The sequence below is a fragment of the Mustela nivalis genome (genome assembly GCF_964662115.1).
Source record: "Mustela nivalis genome assembly, chromosome: 18".
NCBI classification, from domain to species: domain Eukaryota; kingdom Metazoa; phylum Chordata; class Mammalia; order Carnivora; family Mustelidae; genus Mustela; species Mustela nivalis.
The window spans coordinates 44568159-44591901 of NC_139037.1; the positions used below are offsets into that span (position 1 = coordinate 44568159).

At 54.3% G+C, this 23743-nt stretch overlaps 3 protein-coding genes across 4 annotated transcripts; 1 reads left to right on the forward strand and 2 right to left on the reverse strand.

Annotated features, from left to right (window-relative positions):
* Nucleotides 1-30: 30 nt before the first annotated feature.
* Nucleotides 31-9472, forward strand: NFKBIB (NFKB inhibitor beta). Of its 2 annotated transcripts, none has more exons than XM_082709154.1 (6): nucleotides 31-306; nucleotides 6810-6915; nucleotides 6995-7328; nucleotides 8093-8181; nucleotides 8271-8531; nucleotides 9325-9472. In XM_082709154.1, the coding sequence occupies exons 1-6, from the start codon at nucleotides 128-130 to the stop codon at nucleotides 9418-9420; spliced, it is 1065 nt and encodes a 354-aa protein (XP_082565280.1). In that variant the 5' UTR covers nucleotides 31-127; the 3' UTR covers nucleotides 9421-9472. The 2 variants fall into 2 exon arrangements, with proteins under 2 accessions (XP_082565280.1, XP_082565281.1); XM_082709155.1 differs by having other exon boundaries at nucleotides 47-306; nucleotides 7202-7328.
* A 144-nt stretch (nucleotides 9473-9616) lies between these two features.
* On the reverse strand, nucleotides 9617-13676 carry CCER2 (coiled-coil glutamate rich protein 2). Its single transcript, XM_082709159.1, has 5 exons — nucleotides 11972-13676; nucleotides 11665-11705; nucleotides 11429-11516; nucleotides 10568-11112; nucleotides 9617-9931 (listed from the first exon to the last, which is right to left on the reverse strand). The coding sequence occupies exons 1-5, from the start codon at nucleotides 12045-12047 to the stop codon at nucleotides 9842-9844; spliced, it is 840 nt and encodes a 279-aa protein (XP_082565285.1). The 5' UTR covers nucleotides 12048-13676; the 3' UTR covers nucleotides 9617-9841.
* On the reverse strand, nucleotides 13677-23694 carry SARS2 (seryl-tRNA synthetase 2, mitochondrial). The gene is made up of 16 exons (XM_082709142.1): nucleotides 23379-23694; nucleotides 20059-20154; nucleotides 18707-18736; nucleotides 18026-18166; nucleotides 17891-17945; nucleotides 17378-17441; nucleotides 17063-17168; nucleotides 16307-16354; nucleotides 15988-16096; nucleotides 15618-15663; nucleotides 15444-15531; nucleotides 15252-15361; nucleotides 14596-14689; nucleotides 14417-14509; nucleotides 14230-14295; nucleotides 13677-14143 (listed from the first exon to the last, which is right to left on the reverse strand). Exons 1-16 carry the CDS (start codon nucleotides 23643-23645, stop codon nucleotides 14000-14002), a joined length of 1557 nt encoding a protein of 518 aa, XP_082565268.1. The 5' UTR covers nucleotides 23646-23694; the 3' UTR covers nucleotides 13677-13999.
* Between the last annotated feature and the right edge of the window lie 49 nt (nucleotides 23695-23743).

Consider the following 23743-nt stretch of genomic DNA (forward strand, 5'->3'; position numbering starts at 1 on the left):
GCTCACTTTGATTGGTTAAGTTAAGGGGGAGTGTTGGGGAATTCCCCGTAGGGCGGAAGCGCTGGGGCTCCAGGCAGAGCCTAGCTACAGGCCGGCGGCTGCTGGGGCCCCTGAGGCTTGGGGGGCCATGGCCGGGGTCGCGTGCTTGGGGAAAGCGCCGGAGGCCGACGAATGGTGCGACAGCGGCCTGGGCTCTCTGGGCCCGGACGCATCAGCACCCGGAGGACCGGGGTTGGGCGCCGAGCTGGGCCCGGGGCTGTCGTGGGCGCCCCTCGTCTTCGGCTACGTCAGTGAGGATGGGGACACGTGAGTGAAACTTAGGCTGCCAAACCGGGCTCTAGGATCCGACGTCTGATTCCCTATTAGTCTCTGATCCCGGCTTCCTAACCTTTCACTTCTAAATCTAACTTCGTATGCTCGACTTTCTGATCTCTAACCCCCAATCCTAACCTTTAGTAAAACCAATTTCCTATCCAACTCTGCCCCTAAACCTTTAATTTCTCTGACCTTCCTTTCTTGAACTGTTTCGGAGAACTCCCTATCCGTTGATCCCAAAACTCGATTTGATCTCCTTGGCCCTAGTCCTGAGACTTTTGTTAGAGCTGTGGTTCAGACAGACCCCTCCTGACCTCCTACCTCCTAATAGGATCTTTGATCCTTAGCTTCTGGTTTATGCACCTTGAACTTAGATTTCCAAAATTAATACTTGGCCTTGATTCTAAGATTCTACCCTCTGAGCACTGATCGTCAGATCTTACATTCAAAGAGAAAATGTAAGCTCCAGGATAGCAGGGACTAATAGCTGTTTGATACTTATTGAACACTACCACCTGTTTTAGGTGCCATGATAAAGCAGTGAAGAAAACAGACAAAAACTTTACACCCTTGTAGAGTTTACATTCTAGAGTGGGTATAAAGACAGAAGGACAGACAAACTGCCAGACGGGAAGGAACAGAGGGTAGGGAAAAAGAGGAGAGACAAGGAATACGAGAAAGGGGCAGAGAAGGAAAGAAAGAAAGACACAGACACAAAGTGAGAAGGAAGATAAAGGAAAATAAGAAACAAAGAAAAATGAAAAACATCATATAAGAAAGGCAGAAAAATGGTGTGTCTGAAGGTAGTAAGTTCTTTGGGGGAAGGAATAAAGCACCAAAACGGGACCCGTAGATTAGCTGGGGGAGTAGACTAGTTCTCTGGGTAGAAGGAACAAGAGATGTAAAGGCCCATGAGGAATTGCACTGGGGTTTTTTGTGTATAACGTTTACTGTTCTATCCACAGTGACTAAACAGTGTTTGACCTATAAGATGCACTCAGGAAATAATGATCTTTTTGAAGACCCTGTTTAGGTTTCATTAATTTCTTTTAATGTTTTTTTTTGCTTTCTATTTCATTGATCTCTGTTCGGATTTTCATTATTGCCTTCGTCTGCTTACTTTGGGTTTAATTCATTCATTCTTCTTCTTCTTTTTTTTTTTAGTTTCCTAAGGTGGGAGCTGAGATCATTTTGAGACTTTCTTTTCTAATATAGGTGTTTCATGCTATAAATTTCCCATAGTAGTGCTTTAGCCAGTCTCTCACAGATTCTGATGTGCTGTGTTTTCATGTTCATTTAATTCAAGATACTTTGTAATTTCTCTTTTGATTTCTTCTTTGGCCAGTGGATTATTTAGAAATATGTTATTTAGGAGCACCTGGGTGGTACAGTTGACTGAGTGTCAGACTCTTAGTTTTGGCTCAGGTTGTGATCTCAGGGTCCTGGGATGAGCCCCCCACCACCACTGCCACTGGGCTCTGTGCTCAGTGTGGAGTCTGCCTGGGATTCTCTCTCTCTCTGCTTTTACCCCTCCTGTTTATGCTCTCTTTCTCTACAAAATAAATAATCTTTTTTTTTTTTTTTAAGATTTATTTATTTATTTGGAGGGGTATAGGGGCAGAAAAGAGGGAGAGAGAAGCACCCAAACAGGCTTTGCATGGAGCATGACATGGGACTTGATCCCATGACCCTGAGATCATGACCCAAGCTGAAACCAAGAGTTTGTTGCCTGACCAACTGTGCCACCCAGATGCCCCTAAATCAATCTTAAAAAAAAAAAAAAAAAGAAAAAGAGGGGCACCTGGGTGGCTCAGTGGGCTAAGTCTCCGCCTTCAGCTCAGGTCATGATCTCAGGGTTCTGGGATCGAGCCCCACATTGGTCTCTGCTCAGCAGGGAGCCTGCTTCTCCCTCTCTCTGCCTGCCTCTCTGCCTACTTGTGATCTCTGTCTGCCAAATATATAAATAAAGTATTTTAAAAAGAGAGAGAGAGAGAGAGAAATATGTTATTTAGCTTCCAGATACTTAGAAAGTCCTCCAAATGTCTTTCTTTTATTGATTTTTAATTTAATTCCATTGTAGACTGAGAACATACTTGGTATGACTTGAACCTCTTAAATTTATTGTGAATAGTTCTACAGTGCGAAGATTATGTGTGCACTTGAAAAGAATGGATATTCCGCTGTTGTGGGCTGTAGTGTTCTCTAAATGTCCATTAGAGGTCCTATTGGCATATAGCTTTGCTGCGGTTTTATATATCCTTGTCGATGATTTCTGTCTTCTTGTTCTATTAGTTATTGAAGGGGGCCATTGAAATCTCCAGCAGTCATTGTGGATTTGTCTGTTTTGCTGTTGTTCCATCAGGTTTTGCTTTGTGTAATTTGATGCTCTTAATAGGGCATATGTGTTCTCTTGCTTAATTGACCTTTCTATCATTATGATAGAGATACTAGGTATCTCTATACCTGGTAATATTCCTTTCTTTAAAATCTAGTCTGATATTAAAATACTCCTGCTTTCTTTTGACTGACTGGTATTAGCATGGTGTATCTTTTCCCACCCTTTAATTTATTTGTTTGTTTTATTTTTTTAAAAAGATTTTATGTGTTTATTTGACAGAGAGAAATCACAAGTAGACAGAGAGGCAGGTGGAAGCCTGCTTCCCACCTAGCAGAGAATCCGATGCGGGGCTCGATCCCAGGACCCTGGGATCATGACCTGAGCTGAAGGCAGAGGCCCAACCCACTGAGCCACCCAGGCACCCCCCCCCACCCTTTAATTTTTAACCCATCTGTTAATACTTATATTTAAAGGGTGTTACTTGTAGGGAGCATATATAGTTGGGTTTTGCTTTTTTATTCAGTCTAACAATTTCTGCCTTTCTTAAAAAAAGATTTTATTTATTTATTTGACACAGATCACAAGTAGGCAGAGGCAGGCAGAGAGAGAGGGGAAGGGAAGCAGGCTCTCTGCTGAGCAGAGAGTCTGATGTGGGGCTCGATCCCAGGACCCTGGGACCATGACCTGAGCCGAAGGCAGAGACTTTAACCCACTGAACCAGCCAGGTGCCCCCAATTTCTGCCTTTTAATTGGAATGTTTAGACCACTTACATTTAATTTAATTATTGATACAGTTATGCCCAAGTTTACCATCTTACTGCTAATTTTCTACTTAATACCTCTTCTTTGTTTACCTTTTCTTCTTTTTCTGCCTTCTTTTGGAACCTGTAAGTTTTGTCGCTCATTTTCGCTTTATTTATTTAAAGATTTTGTTTATTTTTATTTTTTATTTTATTTATTTTAGTGGGGTAGGAAAGGAAGGGAGAGAATCTCAAGCAGACTCCCCACTGAGGGTAGGGTCCCATGCAGGGTGTGATCTTACAACCCCGAGAAGATGACTTGAGCCAAAATCAAGAGTCTGACACTTAACTGACTGAGCCATGCAGGCGCCCCTTACAGTACTGTTTTTACATAATCTCTGCACTTATCATGGGGCTCGAACTCACAACCCCGAGCTCAAGAATCACACGACAGAGCCAGCCAGGAGTCCCAGGCTTTATTAGCTTTAACTCTTTGTTTCTGTTGTTTAAATGGCAAATTGGCTTCCAGGCAAAAATCTAGCCAGCCACCTGCTTTTGTATGGTTGTAAGCTTTGGACGGTTTTTACATTTTTAAATGGCTGGGAATAAAGCAAAGAATATTTGCAGCAACTGAAAGTGACATGAAATTCACCTTTCAGACTCCACAAATGCAGTTTTGCATACAGTCCTGCTCATCCATGTACACGCTGCCAGTGGCTGCTTTTGTATCACAGCGGCAGAGCTGAGTAGGTAAAAGAGACTGTAGGATCCACAAAGCCTAACATCTTTATCCGGCACTTTACAGAAAAAGTTTGCTGACCTCTGCTTTGTGGTATATACTGTACGGCTTCAACTTACAATGTTCTGCTTAGAAGTGACACCGTGTCATCTCGCATAGGGTAAAAGCTAAAAGAAACTTAGAAGAGTGTATTTCCATTTGTCCTGTCCTGGCCTTTATGTTATTGTCCTACATTTTACTTACGTGTGTGATAAACTCCACTGTACATTGTTAGTAGTTTGTTTAAACACTCAAGTATTTTTTTCAAATTACCTTCTAAAGTCACTTACATAAAAAAAAAGAGACTTAGATAATGAGCAAAAATCTTCCATATTTACCCCAAAAGTTACTATTTTTATGTTAATTTTTCTTTTATGTAGGCCCTTAATTGCTGTGTCATGTCATTTTCCTTTCGCTCACAGATTTCCTTTGACCTTTCTTTGGCGATGTGGGTCTGCTGACAATAAGTTCCTTTGGCTTTTGTATACTTGAAAACATCATTATTTATCTTTTTGAAAGATATTTTTGCTGGGTTAAAGGATTCTAGGTCGGGGGCACCTGGGTGGCTCAGTCAGGTAAGCGTCTGCCTTTGGCTCAGGTCACGATCCCCAGGGTCCTGGGATCAAGCCCCGTGTTAGGCTCCCTGCTCAGTAAGGAGTCTGCTTCTCCCTCTCCTTCTATCCCTACCCCTACTCCTGTTCTCTCTCTCACTCAACTCTCTTTCTCTCAAGTAAATAAAATCTTTAAAAAAAAATAAAAAATTCTAGGTTGAGGGGCGCCTGCATGGCTCAGTCAGTGAAACATCCAACTGTGGATCTCAGCTCAGGTCCTGATCTCAGGGTCATGAGTTCAAGCCCCAAGTTGGGCTCCACATGGGGTATGGAGTCTACTTTAAAAAATCAGAATCCAGGGACACCTAGGTGGCTCAGTTGGTTAAGGAGCTGCCTTCGGCTTAGGTCATGATCCCAGTGTCCTGGGATAGAGTCCCACATCGGGCTCCTTGCCCTGCAGGGAGCCGGCTTCTCCCTCTGCCACTCTGTCTGCCTGTGCTCGCTCTATCTGTCTTTCTCTCTCTGACAAATAAATAAATAAAATCTTAAAAAAAAAAAATCAGAATCCAGGGCGCCTGGATGGCTCAGTGGGTTAAAGCCCCTGCCTTCGGCTCGGGTCATGATCTCAGGGTCCTGGGATCGAGCCCTGCATGGGGATCTCTGCTCAGCAGGGACCCTGCTTCCCTTCCTCTCTCTCTGCCTGCCTCTCTGCCTACTTGTGATCTCTGTCAAATAAATAAATAAAATCTTAAAAAAAAATCAGAATCCTAGATTGACTGTCTTTGAATACTTGAAAGAGGTTGCTCCAGTGTGTTCTCTTGCCTTATTTCTTTTTTTTTTTTAAAGATTTTATTTATTTACTTGAGAGAGAGATAGTGAGAGAGAGCATGAACGAGGAGAAGGTCAGAGAGAGAAGCAGACTCCCCATGGAGCTGGGAGTCCGATGCGGGACTCGATCTCGGGACTCCAGGATCATGACCTGAGCCGAAGGCAGTCGTCTAACCAACTGAGCCACCCAGGCGTCCCTCCCTTGCCTTATTTCTTATAGGACATCTGCTATCATCCTTATTTTTATTTTTCTGACTTGAAGTATCTCTTTCTCTGGCTGCTTTTGAGATTTTTGTCTTTTTTTTTTTTTTAGACTTTATTTATTTTAGAGAGAGAGTGAACAAGCAAGTGCTGGGTGGGGAGGGGTGCAGAGGGAGAGGGAGAGACAGGGAATCTCAAGCAGACTCCATGCTGAGTGAGGAGCCTGATGAGGGACTCAATTTCACGATCCTGCGATTGTGACCTGAGTTGAAACCAAGAGTTGGGTGCTTAACCGACTGAGCCACCCAGGCACCCCTGAGATTTTTGTCTTCATCATTGGTTTTGAACAGGATTTTTATGTTGGGCCTTGGCATAGTTGTTTTTTATTTTTTTAAAGATTTTATTTTTTAATTTATTTGTCAGAGAGAGAGAGAGAGGGAAAGAACAAGCAGGCAGAGCTGCAGGCAGAGGCAGAGGGAGAAGCAGGCTCCCCACTGAACAAGGAGCCCGATGTGGGACTCGATCCCAGGACCCTGGGATCATGACCTGAGCTGAAGGCAGATACTTAAAGGACTGAGCCACCCAGGTGTCCCATTGACGTAGTTTTTAAAAAATATTTCTCATTCTTGGATATATGAGTTTATAGTTTTCATCAAATTTGGAAAATTTTCCAGACGTTATTTCTTCAAATGTTTCTTTTTCTATCCCCCACCTCCATTTAGGGACTTAAGTTTCAAATATTATCAGGCTGCTTGAAGTTGTCCCATAGCTCACTGATGTTCTCTTCATTTTAAAATCGTCCTTTCGGGGGCGCCTGGCTGGCTTAGCTGGTGGAATGAAGGAGTATGAGTAGGGGGGCAGAAGGAGAGGCAGAGAGGATCTCAAGCAGACGCTGCGCTGAGCACAGAGCCCAACCTGGGGCTTGATCTCAACGACCCCTGAGATCATGACTTGAGCCGAAACCAATCAAGCCAAAGCCATGATGCTTGACCAACTGTTCCATCCAGGTGCCCCAGGGTACTTCACCTCTGTCCTCTGTTCCCCGTCTTTGTCTTCAGGGCACTGCACTTGGCGGTGATTCATCAGCACGAACCCTTCCTGGATTTCCTCCTAGGCTTCGCGGCTGGCACCGAGTACCTAGACCTGCAGAATGACCTGGGCCAGGTGAGCCACCCAGGGCCAGTACAGGGCTTGGGGCCAGGCTCTCAGTGCAACCCCTAACCCCTGCCCTCTGCCCCTGCAGACAGCCCTTCACCTGGCAGCCATCCTGGGGGAGGCGTCCACAGTGGAGAAGTTGTACGCGGCGGGTGCCGGGTTGCACGTGGCGGAGCGTGGGGGACACACAGCGCTGCACCTGGCCTGTCGCATGAGGGCACATGCCTGCGCTCGCGTGCTTCTCCAGCCCCGTCCCCGGTGCGCCAGGGGAGCCCCCAACACCTACCTTGCTCAGGGCCCTGACTGCACCTCTGATGCTGACCGCCCACCTGTCACCTTGTACCCCGAACCCGACTCGGAGAAGGAGGATGAAGAGAGTGAGGAGGACTGGAAGCTGCAGTTGGAGGCTGAGAACTATGAGGGTGAGGGTTCCCAGTCACTGGGCAGGGCCTGGGCTCCTGAGCAGAGTGAGAGTGCTGGGCACTGGGCTCGATTCTCCTGACTCAAGACCCAGCCCCTTGGGAAATAATACTGAGGCTTCAGGGACCCAGGCAGGAGGAAAGGCTCCCCCTGAGGCTCCAGATTACTGACAGTCTCGGTCTTGTGGGATTCAGTATCTGGACCACGTGGAGGCCCAAGACCACTTAGGATCCAGACGCATCACCCATAGGCCTAGAACTACTAAGATCCTATTGTTGGGCCCAGGTTCCCCAGCTGGAAGGCACAGCTCACTCTGGACCTTGCCCCCTGCCACCGAAACCATAGGTCCTAGTTTACGCAGAATGAGGGAACTCAAGGCCCAGGTTCCCAGAGATTTACACTGGGTTCTGGGACAGCCCTCAGCCAGGCCTCCTGGGAAAAAAGATCCCATCTTCCTGGGGGTCCAGGTCCTTTGTAAAATGAAGACCAGAGACTCACTATCCCAGTCCCAAGATCCAGGCTAACTGTCCAAAGCCCCCAGGCTCTTCACCTATAAGCCCCAGACATTCCAAAGTCAGGCACTGTTGTCGCCAGCAAGTTCCAGACAATCAAGACTTAGGCAGTGGGGGGTGCCCTTGCCTCTTTGACTTACCCAGGAATTCAGGAGCTGGACCCCAAACTCACGCTAAGAAGCCCTCCCTTAGGACCTTGGCATTTGGGGCCCGGGCCCACCCCCTTTGTCTGACACCTGTCACTCTGTCGCCAGGCCATACCCCACTTCACGTGGCTGTCATCCACAAAGATGCCGAGATGGTTCGGCTGCTCCGGGAGGCTGGAGCAGACCTCAACAAACTGGTGAGCTGCCCTAGGGAGAAGGTGTGGCAGGGCAGATTGTCCCCCAGAGTGGGCCAGGGCCTCCCTGACCTCTCTGCTGCTCCTCACAGGAGCCCACTTGTGGCCGGAGCCCCCTACACTTGGCAGTGGAGGCCCAAGCCGCCGATGTCCTGGAGCTCCTCCTGAGGGCAGGTGCCGACCCTGCTACCCGCATGTATGGCGGCCGCACCCCACTGGGCAGTGCCATGCTCCGGCCCAACCCCATCCTCGCCCGCCTTCTCCGTGCACATGGAGCCCCTGAGCCCGAGGATGAGGACGACAGGCCTGGCCCCTGCAGCAGCAGTAGCGACAGTGACAGCGGGGACGAGGGCGTGAGTCAGGAGGAAAGACTGGGTGTCCCAGCTGGGGGGTCAGGGTAAACGGGCAGGTGGGAAGCGGGGAGAAGGCAGCATAGTGAGACTGACCCCAGGCCGCTGCGGTCAGAGAACTCAGGCAGCGGTTCCCGGGCTGTCAGCAGTCTGGGGAGCCCTGGACAGGGCTGGCGGGGAGCAGGCGGGGAGTGGTGTTTGAGAAACCTAAGGCAAAGCCAGAATGAGAACTCAGGCAGAGTTAGAGAAAAGATGTCGGTCGGAGTGACCCGTAACGGCAGTGGTTGGCAGCAGTGGCTGACAGCGTAGGGAGTGATTGTGCGGAGGAAGAGTTGGAGAACTCAGACGGCGGCAGGGACCTGACCTCAGGCAGCAGTGATCCCAATGCTGGTGACAGCGGGGAAAGACCTGCACCAGCAGTGAGGAGGTTGTTTGGGGGAATCCAGGCAGCAGAGACACTACCCCAGGGGGGGAGGGTGGGGGACAAGCCTGGGGGTGGGGGTGTGAGGAGTCTGGGTAGGGGCAGAGGGAGGCATCCGAGGAGGGGCGGCCCCAGCGGCTGCAGCTGCCGAAGGTCCAGCAAAGCAGCAGAGCTGGAGCCTGTGCAGCCGGCAGGCTGTGGGAGAATATGCGTGACCTTGAATGTGGTGGGTGGCAAACCAGGAGCGGGGGGTTTGAGTGGGGGGAACTTGGGCTTTTCCAGGCAAGACCCAGTTGCCAGGGTGGGCGGGAGAAACTGGATGGTTGGCAGGGTGACAGCCGCCTGAGCCCGTGCCTGCCCCCCCTCTGCCCCCAGGATGAATACGACGACATCGTGGTCCACAGTGGCCAGAGCCCAAACCGGGTACCTCCTACCCCAGCCTCAAAACCTCTCCCTGATGACCCCGTCTGACCTCATTGTTTATAGAGTTTCCAGTTTAATAAACTTCTCCCTGATGACACCATCTGACCTCATTGTTAATAGAGTTTCCAGTTTAATAAAATCCCGCTTCTGATAACCAGAGACTAGACCGACGGTCGCCTTCCCAGTCTTTCAGTTTATTCCTGGGTCCCTGTCTGTCCAAAATCAAGCATCACACAAGCCTTAGTGGTTTTCTTTGTGCTTTATTCACAAGGAGGGATTGGAGGGGGTGACACGGGGGGCCGGATGTGTCCTGAGTCAGTGAGCCCAGCTCCTCTGCCCAGCTCAGGTTCAGGCCCTGGGCCTGGTCGCACAGCCCACCCTTCCCCCATGCCTGCAGGCTGGGGGACGGAGTGGGCTGTGAGGTGAGCTTGGGGGGTCCACAGTCCTAGGCCATAGGGGGTGTCGGGAGTCATCCCTCCCTCCTGATCTCCTCCCCCAGAATCTCGGTTGCCTTCTTCAGCTCCTTTCTCACGTGCTCCAGCCGCTCCATGTCGTGCTCCTGGTGGGGCGGGGTCAGAAAGGGGTGGATCAGCAGCCATCTTCTAGGGCGGGCCACCCCAAGAGTCACCCGTGAATGTGGCCTATGTCACTTTGCACAACAGCAGCCAGCAGGGGTCACCCTGGTCCCCATGGACCTCAATGGGGGCCAGAGGGGGATGGCCAACGTGACCGGCTGCACAGTCTGTGTTGACTGCCTCGCCCACAGCAGCAGAGAGGACCAGTAAAGGTGCCAGGCTTGGAGACCAGGACCCCTTTTTGAGGTGCTGGCCATTGTGGCTACTGCCACCAGTCGTGGGGACAGCCTACTTTCCGTGACTCAGCAGTGGCGTCCATCCCCGGTCCGCTGGACCAAGCATGGCAGCCTCTTTCCACGCGGCCACACTGCTCGCCACAGACCACAGTGCTGACCGACTCAGTTCGCCGTTCACGGCCATCTCAGTCATTCTCATCTCAGCCATCTTGACCATCTTGATCCGGCCTTGACCTTGCTGCTGCCTTTCCTGCTCTCAGTCCCCGTCACTAGGCTCCACTTGTGGTAGATATTGGCTATTTATGGCTCAACGCTGGTACGTGTTTGGTCGGAATCCCCTGACCGTCCGGTCCACCCCGCTGGCCCATCACCTCCTGCACTCACCTCCCTCTCCGAAGCCTCTTCCTTCTCCTCCTGCTTGGGCTCAGCTTCTGACTGGTGGGAGCGGTGGCGGTGCAGCGAGTCCTCGTGTCCCTCTCCTCCGCCCCCCTCGGCTCCCCGCCACAGGCCGCCGCCCTCGCCTAGCACCTGCAGGCCCTTCTCCTCCGCCTCGAACTGCGCTGTCTCCTCGTCACTGGCCTGCTCTGCCACTCGCTTCTGGGGGCCCCCTCTGCCCTCTAGGCGATGCCTCCACAGGCCTTCGCCTTCGAAGGATTCCATGGGCCCCCTCTTCTTCCTGTTCTCCTCCTCCTCTGCCTTCTCCTCCTCCTCCTCCTCGTTCTCCTCCTGGCGGAGCCGGCTGTGGAGCTGCTCGTGGATGGTCTGTTCCCGCACCTCAGACTTGTGGGCCCTCTCCGCTGCCTCCTCTTCCTCTTCCCTCACTTCCTGGCTGGACCTTGTCTTCCCAGCCTCTTGCTTCTTGAAATCCTCAAGCAGTAGGCCTTTCTCTTTGGCGGACACACAGCCATAGGGCTCTGTCTGACACATTTCTGGCAGAAAGAGAGAGGACGCTCTCTGTGCTGCAAATCGGGAAACTGAGACCTAGAGTTCTGGGGTGCACCCAAGGTCCCACAGGGGGGCTGCCCAAAACTGGGAGAGGAGGGTCAGGTCAGGGGTACATTCTGTGCCCCCATCTCACACCTCTGCAGGGAACCCCACGGGTGGAGCTGGAGGCCAGGTGGACACTGTGTAGTGCTATGCCAACCCAGGCAAGGGGGCCTGGAGGAGACACCCCGTCCTCCAGGAAGCCCTGACCAAAACCCAAGGTAGGGTGGGGGCTCCCAGGAGGAACTCGGGCCTGCTTACCTTTGTGGAGGAGAGCTGTGCAGGGGCTTCTCTGGGCCTGGCCCAGCGCCAGCACTTCCGTGACCACCTCGGCCAGACAGCGAGTCAGCTGGTGAAGGGACAGAGGGGAGATTGAGGGCAGGGCGGATGGGGGAATGAGAACAGTTGGGGGTGTGGAGAGGAGATGATCATGCAGGCTGGTCAGAGGGCCAGGGTGTGGGGAAGATGAGGCAGGGCAATGGGTCCGCACTCCTCACCTCTTCCTTGGAGGATCTTGGCACCAAGGGAGCAGCGGTGGCTGTGGAGGAAGGAGATGGGTGCTGGGCTCGGACAGCCCCCACCCCATGCTGTCCTTGGTGCGGATTCCAGGTTCAAGCGCATCCTGTTACTCACCTGTCCCCTCCCCCAGCCTACCTACTGGGTGCACCATCCCCACCTGGACAGCTCAGCCAGCAAAGTCTCTAGTCTGACACCACTGGGTGCACCATTCCGAACCCCTGGTCCCTCATGTCCCTGGTCCCTGAGCTGGCCGAGAAAGTCCCCTTTCTAGTTTCTGGCACTCACCTGCCCCCAGCAGCAGTGCCAACAGCAGGGGCAACGGCAGCAACAGCAGGACAGAGGCGGGCCCGCGGCGCTGCATGGTGGGGCGTCCTGACCAGAGTGCTCAGTGGCTGCACTGGACGGTGCGGCAGCTGCTTATAACCTGTGCCTCTGGCCCCGCAGGGGAGGAAGTGACATCACCAATGCCCCTTCCCTGCCTGCGGCCAGGTGACAGCTGTGGGGCGGCCACCTGCCCGAGATCCTCAATTATTCATGGAGACCCACGTCCTGCACCTGCTCCCCTCCAGCTAATGGCCCCTAAGCACCTGCACGGAGGGAGGGTGCATCCCCCAAACATTCTGTTGAGCTTAATGCTGTGCTGGGAGGCCAATCAGGGTTTGAATCCAGCGGCAGCCACTTGCAGACAGACCTCAGACAACTTTTCCTTGGGCATTGCCTGCATCTCAAAATTTGGGTCTCCTAAACCTATTTCCCCAAAGACTGTGGCTGGGCTCTGCCTGAATCCCAGCTTCACCACTACTGGCTATGCAGGCCCGGGGGTTTTTTCGGGGAAAACTGCAGAGGGTTTTGCCGACTCTAGGGTTGGTTCCATCCTTTGTGAAATGGGGCCAGTGACTCCACAGGGAAGGCATGGCGGTAGGTGAGGAGTGCACATGGTCATTTAGACAGTGCCAGGCACTGGGAGCTACACAGGTCCCAGCCCCTTCCATCCAGGAATTTTTACTGAGCACCTACTCTATGCCCAGCCGTCTTATAGAGCCTGGGGCTCCAGCAGGGGACACACTGGCAAACTTCCCTGTGCTCTCGGCACAGAGCTTTGAGAAGGGACACACGCAACACTCAAATAGGTGTCAGGAAGGAGGAAATGACCACAGACTCCCGCATCACAAGAGTGCTAGGGGCTTTTACTCTGGCTGGTCAGGGAGGTCCTCTTGGAAGAAGATTATTTGGGTGAAGGCCGAAGTGATAAAATGGAGGCAGTCACGCCAGCTGGAGGGAAAGGGTGGCCAGGGAAGGGACCAGCGAGGGCAAAGGTCTGAGTCAAGACTGAGTCTGCAGAGTTCGAACAGCCAGACCTAGAGCACGACAAGAGGTCGGTTGAGGAGGAAGGCAGAAGGCAGATAATGGGGCGGGGCACTTTGTGGATCCCGGGGACCGCTCTGTCCTTTCCTTAAGTGAGAGGGAGTGACAGGAGGGCTCCAAGCAAGCAGTGAGAAGGCTGGTCAGTCATGGTGGACAGGACCAAGGATGGAGCAGGAAGGAGAAAGTAAGGGCCCCTGGAGGCTTCTGGAGATATTCGGAAGGAGTGGCTGGAGTCTGCTGAAGGAAGGACTGACGGCGTGAGAATTGAGGGTCACCGGACAGGCTGTGGCTAGAGCTGGGAAGATGGTACTCTGTACTGCAAAGGGCAGAGTGAGTTCTGGCTTCGCTGAGGCTGTGCCATCTCCTGGCCCCCTCCCTGCTGTGAGAGGCGGAGGTGAGGGTGAGGTGTCCCTTGTCCTAGACCAAGGGGAGAGGACTCAGCATCCTCTTCGTTCTGGTGGTGGCCCCAGCTTGCCCTCCATGTGCTCGGGAGGTTGCTGGCCATTCCCGGCCATGGTCCCTCCAGCCACAACCCTATAAAGGGTTAGCACCTCTGCCCAGCTGCCTGGCACCCCCGGTGAGGCGACCATGGTCTAAACCCCTTGCTCACAGATCCACAAAGGCCTTGGTTCTGACCATTTATTGGGGACTTTTGCTAAGTACTGAAAGAGGGAAGGATAAAAGGTTGGAGGCTTCTTCTCCTCCCGCCATCCCTACAACCTCAAGTCCCTGGCTGTCCTGCTTTCTGGTGCAGGTTGGGACCATCAGTGGCGACAGGGTCACTGGCTGATTCTGGGGAAGTAGGGGAGTAAGGAAGGGACCCAGGCACAGAGCTGACACAGAGAATGCAGATGTCAGGATGTGCTCAGGAAAATAGGTCCGAGGCTTCCAGAGTCCCCTGAGCTCCAGGAAGTAGCCACAGCCCTGCGGACGGATGAGGGTGACTCCTCAGCTTGAAACAGGCCGGCTCAGGCGCCTGTGCTTCTGGGGCTGGTTGGGGCCGATGTACTGGAGAGGCACATGGGTGGGGGCCGTGATCCGCTCGGTGCCAAGGTAGGGCTGGAGGGCAGGGGGCACGAGGACAGAGCCATCCTGGGGACAGAGCGGGCCACAGGTTGCTGCCATGGCCCCAGGCCTCCACCCTCTCTCTCCCCCAGAGAGATCCTTCCAGCCCTCACCTCCTGCTGATTGCTTTCCAGGAGGGCGATGAGGAGGCGGGGGACAGCACAGGCCGTGGCGTTCACCTGGGAGAGAGGCATGCCCGGGTCTACCTGATGGCCTCTGCTGGCCCGGGAGAGGCTGAGGTGGCACGTCCCTAGGAGGGCGGAGGCTCTGGGGAGGGTGGGAGGGGGTGGGGGTGCTCACCGTGTGGGCGAACTGCAGCTCCCCGGCCTCCTCCTGGAACATGATGTGAAGCCGGCGGCTCTGGAAGTCCGTGCAATTGGATGCGCTGGAGACCTGGGCGAGGGCACGGGGTGGGTTGAGGGGACCAGCTGGAAGTGGGGGGTCTTGTCCCCCCCGGCCCCACTGCACTGGGGGCTCACCTCACCAAAGCGGCCGCGGCCTGGCATCCAGGCCTCGATATCGAACTTGCGGTAGGCAGGAAGGCCCAATTCCTGGGTGGGCATGTCCAGGACGCTGCAGTAGGAGAAGGTCATGGTGAAGGTCAGCAGGTGAGAGGTAGAGGCACAAGAAAGTGGCAGCAGCTGTGGCAGTGGGCGTGGCGGAAGAGAAGTGGATGGAGAGGAGGGCGGGGAGCAGAAGGCAAGGGCTACTGGGATTGTAGCGGGTCCCCAGGCCAAAAGGCCACATCCCTGGGCCTCTCTGGAAGCCTGTGACGGCCGGGGTGGGGGTGGTGTGGGGCTGCCTGTAGGTCCTGCCTGAAAGGGAAGGGCTGTGCCCCCATCTCCACTCTGCCTGGGGTGCTGAGGAGCCACGTGGAGGGGCTGCAGGTGGGGCAGCACCCAGGATGGGAGCCACAAGAGGGAAGGGGCCTGGGTGCCCACACTGGGGTGCCCCATGCTGCTCACGCCACTGGCCCTGCCCTGTGGTCCTACACAGGATTTTACAGACGGACAGACCTTGTACATACTCCAGACATGGGGAAAAGGGGCAAGGGAGGGGTGAGGTGAGGCTGTTCATGATTAGGGAGCACCTAGCCAGCCCATCCCTCCTCCCGTGCCCCCGCACCGCCTCGCACCGGAAGTGCAGGCCCAGCTCCGTCAGGATCTCCATCTGTAGGGACAGGAACTCCTCCAGTAGCCGCGAGCTCTGCTCCAGCCCAGGGCCTGTCACCCCAAACATCTCCACCTGGGGCAGCGCAGCGGGCACAAGAGTCAGGAGGCCCGGGGTCCCTGGAGTGGCCCTCCTCCCTGGTCCTGGCCACACTGACCTTGGTGAAGTGGTGTACTCGATATAGTCCCCATGGCTCCTTCCCTGTGTCTGTCTCGGCCCGGTAGCAGGTACTAGAACAAACCATCCTGGGTGGGGAGCCGGGGAGGTGGAGTCAGGAAGGGGAGAGGGAATGTCACAGGTGGGGACAAGATCTAAAGGTACTGAGTATTACCTGATGGGCAGGTCCCTGAAGGCCACAGAGTGGTCCATGAAGTAGCCTGGGAGGAAAGGGGAACATGATGGGTAAGCCAGGGGCAACCGCTCATCCACAGGAAAACCTCTGTGAGACTGAGAAAAGGGGTCCCCTCTGGTGGACACAACCTCATGGCAGGGCACATGGCTGGATGGCTGGATCCTCACTGTGCTGTTGTATAGTCAACAACCTACACAACTGTACATGTTGAGCCTGGGGTCACTGAGACATCCTCAGCAGACAGCCGTCACCCCTAGGGTGCTCCTTGGTGTCTCCCCTACAATCCCTGTTGCTCTGAGGATGCTGCATGTAACCTCACCCCTGTTGTTGCCTCCTGGCAGGTGCTTACCAGCCAGTCCCACCTCTGCTGTCCCAGCCAGGTTGAGGTCTTCAAAACGGGAGGGGTCGATGTTGTAAATCTGGGACGGATTGGCATTTGGTGTCATCCCACAGCCTTCCTGGGGAAGAGGCCAAGCCACAGAGGTCAGATGACAGAGGACCTCCAGCTCCATTTTGCAGTCACAACCCCTGCTCCTCCCCAGGAAGCTTCTGGAATTGCCCTGGCCTCCCTGTTCTGGCCTGACATCCTCAACCCAGTCCCAGGGTGGCCTCTGTGGGGGAGATGGGCCCCAGAACAGGGCACACAGCTGAGCGTGGGGAGCACTCACAAACACAGCTCCTCGGAGAAGGTCTGGCACCGTCATGGGAGTGAAGCCCTGTGAAGAGGAACAGGGTGGGGTGAGGGGCACAGCCAGGACCCCCACCCGGGCCGAAGCTCAGACTGGAAGAAGTGGCACTGCAGAGTGGGCCAATGGCTCCCGCCTGTCCTTACAAAGCCCAGGTCACCTCCAAGGAAACTGAGGAAGGCCTGAGCAGTGGGCTTGGTGCTGGCTCCGGGACCTTGGTGTCCCTATCACTAGGCCCTCTCTGCTGGGGCTTCACAGTTTCCTCGCTCAGTTCAGCCCACACAGGGTAGTGGGAGGTGTAGTGACAACTTTCTTTGGCTCCCCAGTGCCCCTGGGAAATGTCCAGGTCCCTCACTGCCGCCCACACCCCATGCCTCCAGCCTCTGCCAACCCCAACCGGTTCAGCAACACCACATTTCCCCGACACTCCCTTTATGCTAGAGGCAGGTGGTGATGTGGTGAACACAGGCTCTAGGGCCAGCACCAGGCAGCAGCCACGAGATCCTGGGCTAGTTACGCTCTCTCCAAGCCTTAATTTCTTTATCTCTGAAGTGGGGGTAACAATGGCACCTACCTCCTACCCCTGCTCTAAGAATTAAATGTGTTAATTATATGTGTAAAGCTCTGTAAACAGCGACCAGAGCAGAGGTGACCCCTCTGCCCCGCCTCTCCGCGTTGAGCCTCTCCGTCAGCGTCCACATCACCCCCTCCAGGCAGCCCTCCCATCCCGGCCCATACCCGCTGGATGAGCTTGTTGAATGTGAAGTTGACTAGGCCGTGCTGCAGGAGGGCTCCAGCCCCTCGGAGGTAGTAGGAGCGGTGGCCGGATACGTGGGACAGGCGCCTGGGAGACAGATGGGAAGACAGGCAGTGTGTGTGTGTGGGCTGGGGCTGGTGGGGGACGAGGGGAGTTCTTCTGCACCCCCAGGGCAGACGCCAGCTGCCAGGCGGGGGACTGGGCATCAAACATTCATGCGAAGTGAGGCCCCAGACACAGTGTTAAGCCAGCTGCTGGGGTGGGGAGGGCGGGCTGGAGGGGCGGGCGGGACTCACTTCTGACGGATGATGTCGAGCTTCTCTGCGATTTCCAGGTGGCCCCGGGGTTGGAAGGAGAAAGCTGGATCAGGATGAAAAGCGGGGGGGTAAGGGTTGTGGGGAGAGACACGGAACAGGGACAGAGAGAGGATTAGAAAGACACGGGAATGAGCAGCAGAAAGACGGACAGGCAGGGAGAGAAAGGAAACCAGGTGGCGGCAGAGATGGGACTAGCAAAGGGCGAGAGAGACAGAGAAACACGGGAAGCAGAGGTGGAAAAGGAGAGAGAGAGCAAAGGGAAGAAAACATTAGGAAGAAGCGAGGAAGAGGGAGGGGGGCAGAGAGTCAGAGCCAGACAGGAGTTGGGGAGGAAAACCCAAGGGAATCAGGGGCCAATGCGGGGCAGGGACAGACTGCCATGGACACAGAAACAGGATGGGAGGCCGGAGAAGGGGCACACAGGACCTCTACAGGCCCCAGCTGCATCCCAGACCCAAGGGGCCCCACCCCGGGGCTGGTGGGGTGCCCCACCTGGCTTGTCTCCGACCACGTGGAGCACTCGGGCCTGGCTCTCATCCCCGACGGGCTGCAGAGACACAGCAGGAGTCACAGGGGAGGTGGTCTCAAGGGCCCCCAGGCCCCCTGAGCACCCAGCACAGTGCTTACCACGTCCGGGTGGGTCCGGTTGGGCAGCCTCAGCGCCCGCAGGAAGAAATCCTCCTCAAGCTGGGTCTCCTTGGGGTACAGGACCATGAGCAGCTTGCGGATCTCCCGGCCACGTGCCCGCAGGCTCTGATACTGGGGGTCCTGGGGACAGGGGCAGGTGGCGTTGGCCCAGAAAAGGGCAGGGGTCCCTCGAACCAGTCTGACCTTGAGCCTTGCTGGCAAAACCTCTGTGGAGGACACTCACTGTCCCTTTGGCCCGACATCGTGAATTTCCTTTTGGGAAATTCCCTCCCTTCACCTCATCACCATGTGGCCTGTCCAGAGGGTCATGACTCAGGCCTGGCCTTCCAGAACATTCCACGGCCTTGGCCACAGTGACTGGCTCAAAGACAGGCACTGACCCAAGCCCCAGGACTATGGGTATAGCTCTCAGGGAAGTGGTCCTCTTTGTGCCCCACCCTGGCTCCCCTTTCTCTAAGGGCAAAAGGTTGGTCTAGGAATGAGAGGGAAGCAGAGCCAAATACGGAGCCAGGACCCGGAGCCGGCCTTTCGTCTCGTGAATCAGCACATTCACTTGGATCAATAGTCCTGTGTGTTGTCTCCAGTCACATGGGAGGAATCAGGACTCACGCGGCCCCTGCCCACTCCCACCAGGGTCGGGACATCACTCCCATGTACTACCTGCTGCACTTGACCGTTGTCCTGGTTTACCTGGTAGAAGAGAGATGGAGAGGGTGATTAGGTTCCTTAAGTTGGGGCTGGGAAAGGGAAAAATGGAGGGGCGAAAGGTCAAACAGGGCTGGGGATATGGGGTGAGGGTGGGGAAGGGGTTCTAAATTCCTTGCTTTGCGGGTACCTGGTCGGACAGACCTTCCTTCACTCTGTGCCTCAATTTCTCTCTCAGTAAAGCCGGGAGGAGGCAAGATAACGGACAATAATCACACCTGCACCTCACGCCTGTCTCCGCAGAGGGCTCTCACACCGTCCTGTTTCTCCATAACCTACTCTGTGAAGTGAGCCTCACTGTGCTCCCCATTTCGTAAACGACAAAACCGTGACTTAGACAGGTGAAGTCTGTGGACTTGTGACCTTCTATGATCCGGAGCGGCAGACGGGAAGCAGGCAGACCTGGGTCTGAAGGTGGGGTGCCTCCCAGCTGCATATCCTTGGGCATACATATCCTGTCCCTTCTCCAAGCCTCGGTATTCCCATCTAGGAAATAGGCTCATAGGAGCTCCCCAGCAGGACTGGCGCATGGCTTCCCTGAGAAGATGGGTTAGCACTCGCTGAGTATTAACTGTGATCACTTTTGTCGTCTACACTGGCTGCCTGGCTGGGACGCACATAGTCAGGGGCCTGGCACTCTGTACTGGGGTTGTGGGGAGATATGGCTAGTCTTGCGACTGGCTTCCGATTGGAAGGGTGGAAAGCAGCCCGCGGGCCTAGGTGCAAATCCTGCCTCCCCCACTTTCTGGCTGTGATGCTGAGGCACATTTTTAACCTCCTGGGGCCCCAGTAAATTGGGTTTGGACTGTTCCCGTCTCATGCACTGTGAGAGCTGCACCCAGAAGGGTGTCTGGCCCATACTGATGGCTATGTAAATGTCTGCTATTGATTTCATGGTCACCTTCCCGCTGCCTGCGGCAGGTGCTATCAGCTGTCTAACCCACGACTGTTTGCTCTCCCTCCTCCCTGCCCGCAGACACCTCAGCTCCCCCTCCCTGGGCGGCCTGTGGGTCCAGGAACGCAGGCTGAAGCAGCCCGCTCTAGTAATTCCGTCCCTCCTGCTGATGACAGGTGTGTGTGGGGGGGTGTCTGGGTCCAGAAGGCATGAGGGGACTCTGCTGGGGGGCTTCAGGAAAGGTCTCTCTGCTCTGGAGAAAGGGCAGGCAAGCCCCAGAAGTCCTGTTTTCTGCCTCGGACAGAGTCATGCAAAGAGATGCGGGTGGTACACCAGCCTTCGTGGACTGTGAGAGGGCAAACAGGTCGAATCAACACGGTGAAGCTCCACCCACACAGGACCCCATGCTCACCAGAAGGGCCCGGACTGCCTCAGCCACAGCCCCCTTCTCCTCCTCCAGAATCCGGATCTGCTCCCTCAGCTGCCTCAGCTCCTGCCAGGTGGCGATCTGGGGGTGGACAAAGGAGGGGACGGCGTGAAGTAGCCACCGTCTCCTGTCCCTGTCCCTTCTCGCTGGAGCCTCGGCCTCTGGCCACCTGGACCCCAGCAGCCAGTCCCCCCTCTATCCCTCCCGCACTAGACCTCCCTGACGTGAAGCCCATGACTGCCCAGAATGAAGAGGCATCTCCCAGCCTCCCTCACAGCTGAATGTGCTTCTGTGTCCAAGTTCAAACAGTGGGCAGGAGGAGAAGTGGCAGCGGGACTCTGGGTCATCTCCTTAGAGATAAGCTCCCATGTCGGACTTTCTGTCTCTCACTCCCCTTGGCCTGGATGACGGACTATGAGGAGAGTCAAACTGGACAACATCCTCAGGGATGCGGAGCGAGAAGGTGAAGGGACCCAGGTGCCAAGGGGCAGGGATCCTGCCAGTGCTCACCTCGGAGTCTTGCAGAAGAGAGAGACAGCCACTGTCCTATGGGGCTGCTGCGCCAAGCCTGTCCCCCGAAACGGCAGGCTCAGCTCTCCTTCATGGGGACCCCTACTGCTGTGCGGTCCCTCTGTGAGCCCATATTCCCGGGCAAACCCCCTCACCTCCCTGGCTGCAGTTCTCCCTTTGACTAAATGGCACAAACGACGTCATCCTCCCTCCCGGGGGCTGGAAGCAGGAAGCGGAGGGCAGGCCACAAGGTGGCTCCCCCTGGATGTCTCCTGGACACTTCATGCTCACTCTGTGCAAGAGTGACTCAAGGACAAGCATCTCTCCCCCCAGATCTGCTCTTCCTCCTCAGGCACAGCCCCACGAACTTCCATCCCACACCCCAGAAACCTGAGCCCCCTACTGGATGCTACTGGGACCCTTCTGCCCCAGGAACATCCGTCAGGTCTGTCCTCCTCCCATCCCCCAACTCCTGCCCCCATCCAGAGCCTGTCCTCTCCTGCAAGGACCCCTGTGCCAGCCTCCCAGCCTGCAGGCTCTCCTCCTCCAGCCAGAGTTCTGACACAAACCCTCTCCCACCTGAGAGCACCCACAGCTCCCCAGGGCTCCTAGGAACAATTCACATGCCTTGTTACTGCCCAGAAAGCCACATGCCATATTCCTCTTCACACTTCATGGCCTGAAGATGTGCTTTTCAAGCTTTGGGATGTGATCCATTAGCAGGTTATAAATAATTTAGGATCTTTAAACCAGCTCTTTAAAAGATGGGGATAGGGACACCTGGGTGGCTCAGGCAATTAAACATCTTACTTTGGCTCAGGTCATGTTCTCGGCGTCCTGGGATCCAGCCCTGTTCAGGCTCTCTGCTCACTGAGGAGTCTGTTTCTCCCTCCCCCTCTGCCCCTCCCCAGTTTGTGCACTCTCACTCTCTCTCTCTAATGAAGAAATAAAATATTTTAAAATAATATATGAAAGGCTATGGTAAACTATGCACAAAATTTGCCATTTTAACTATTTTAAAGTGTACAGTTCCGTGGCATTAAGTACCTTTACATGGTCCAGCAGCCTTCCCCACCATCCATCACCAGAATTTTATCTTTCCAAATGGAAACTGTACACTCATTAAACAGTCTCTTCCCATTCCCAGCTCCTGGCAACCACCCTTCTATTTTCTGTCTTTATGAATCTAACTGCTCTAGGCACCTTGTATGAATGGAATTATATAGTTATTATTTTTTTTTAAGATTTTATTTATTTGACAGACAGAGATCACAAGTAGGCAGAGAGGCAGGCAGAAAGAGAGAGGGGGAAGCAGGCTCCCAGCTGAGCAGAGAGCCAGACACGGGACTTGATCCCAGGACCCTGAGATCATGACCTGAGCCGAACGCAAAGGCTTAACCCACTGAACCAGGTGCCCCCAGTTCTGTCTTTTTGTGATAGCCTCATGTCACTTGGCATAAGGTCCTCAAGGTTCATTCATGTTATAGGCTGCATCACAATTTCCTTCCCTTTTCAAGGCTGAATTGTATCCCACCATCCATATACACCACATTTTGTTTATCTATTCACTCATCCACGGGCACCCAGGTTCCTTCCATCTTTTGGCTACTGTAAGTAATGCTGCTATGAAAATGGGTATTCAAATATCTGTTCAAGTCCCTGCTTTCGATTCTTTGAGGTACATACCCAGAAGCGGGATGGCCTGATCATATGGTAATTCCATGCTTAATTTTTTTGAGGAACCACCACCCTTTTTTTTTTCCTTTAAAATATTTTATTTATTTATTTGAAAGGGAGAGAGAGAGAGACAGCGGGAGAAGGAACAGAACCAGGGGAAGTGGGAGAGGGAGAAACAGGCCTCCCACTGAGCAGGGAGCCTGATGTGGGGCTCAATCCCACAACGCTGGGATCACGAACTGAACCAAAGGCAAAGGCTTAAGGCCTGAGCCACCCACGTGCCCCACAGCAAGAGAGGGAACAGAAGCAGGGGGAGACCGAGAGGAAGAAGCAGGCTTTCCAGCCAACAGGGAGCCTGATGCAGGGCTCAATCCCAGGACCCTGCGATCATGACCTGAGCAGAAGGCAGATGCTTAAGGACTGAGCCACCCAGGCATCCAACCACCACCCTTCTTAATTTTTCTGAGACTTAGTTTTTCCTCTGATGAAATGGGGGCACCCACCTCACACCGTGGTTGTAAAACTGAAACGAGGCATGTATGCACACAGCACTTAGAACAGACCATCCTCAGCACCCCAACAAGGTCTAGCAATATGGTGACTCTGGTTCTCGGTCCCTAGCATGTAGTATTATATTATTTACCAACTTATTCTCAACACCTGCGGCATAGTAGATGCTCCTTAAATAACCGTTCAGTAGAACCATTCATTCATTCGAGAACCCTATTTAACTGCCTGATACTTGTCGGGCAGCCGCAGGTCTCGATCTTTTACTCTCCAAAGCCAAACCCCTCCACCCTCGTCTGACTCACCTCCCTGTCCCCCTAGTTTCTTCCTCCTCCCCCCATTTTCTTTTGTCATCTTAAGCCTGGCATGAGGTTGGAGTAAGTTTCTAAGCGCAGAGCAGGTACTCAGCACGCTTTATAGAACGCATAGTGGGTGTGTAGATAGTAGGGCCCTAGCACTCGGTGGATAACTGGCACACGTATGCGTGCCAAGCACAGGTCGGCTAAATTGGGGAAAAAACTAAAATTCCCGTAATAGGTTCGCCCCCTGCTGGAGGTATCTTGCAAGCCCAGTTGGGCTCCGCAGCCAATGGCCCACGCAAGCGCACTCACGATCGCCGGCAGGTCTTCCGGCCGTAACTCCCCCTTGCGGAGCTGCAGGGCGCGTGCAGCGTCTTCCGGGCATGCGCACAGCGACTCCATGTCCAGCTGAGGGAGCGCACTGTAGCCCTCGCGCGCGTGCTCGTACAGAAGGTTCCGGTCTCGTCTCTCCGTGGCAAAAGTTCTCCTTGCGTTATGGCTGCAGACGCAACCTCTCCGGGGCCGAAGACCCCAACCAGCCACCAAAGACCCCAAACGCCGCGCCATGGACGCAGCCATCTTGGACGGGGGACAAGGAGTCGCGCCCCCTTCGTCCCGCCCACTCCGCATTTAGACCAATTGCAAAGCAGCCGCGCCTCTCGTGCCTCAAACGCAGT

What these genes read in the sequence shown, in the direction of transcription:
- SARS2 (XM_082709142.1), bottom strand. Translation starts at nt 23,645, where the DNA reads ATGGCTGCGTCCATGGCGCGGCGTTTGGGGTCTTTGGTGGCTGGTTGG. An exon ending in TCAACAAGCTCATCCAGCGG is followed by an intron (nt 16,355 to 17,062) that starts GTATGGGCCGGG and finishes TCCTCTTCACAG; the next exon opens with GGCTTCACTCCCATGACGGT. An exon ending in GAGCTGGGCCTGCACTTCCG is followed by an intron (nt 14,690 to 15,251) that starts GTGCGAGGCGGT and finishes CTCCTACTGCAG; the next exon opens with CGTCCTGGACATGCCCACCC.
- CCER2 (XM_082709159.1), bottom strand. Translation starts at nt 12,047, where the DNA reads ATGCAGCGCCGCGGGCCCGCCTCTGTCCTGCTGTTGCTGCCGTTGCCC. An exon ending in CAAGATCCTCCAAGGAAGAG is followed by an intron (nt 11,517 to 11,664) that starts GTGAGGAGTGCG and finishes TCCCTTCACCAG; the next exon opens with CTGACTCGCTGTCTGGCCGA. An exon ending in AAGAGGCTTCGGAGAGGGAG is followed by an intron (nt 9,932 to 10,567) that starts GTGAGTGCAGGA and finishes CCGCCCCACCAG; the next exon opens with GAGCACGACATGGAGCGGCT.
- NFKBIB (XM_082709154.1), top strand. Translation starts at nt 128, where the DNA reads ATGGCCGGGGTCGCGTGCTTGGGGAAAGCGCCGGAGGCCGACGAATGG. An exon ending in GTCAGTGAGGATGGGGACAC is followed by an intron (nt 307 to 6,809) that starts GTGAGTGAAACT and finishes CTTTGTCTTCAG; the next exon opens with GGCACTGCACTTGGCGGTGA. An exon ending in GTGACAGCGGGGACGAGGGC is followed by an intron (nt 8,532 to 9,324) that starts GTGAGTCAGGAG and finishes CTCTGCCCCCAG; the next exon opens with GATGAATACGACGACATCGT.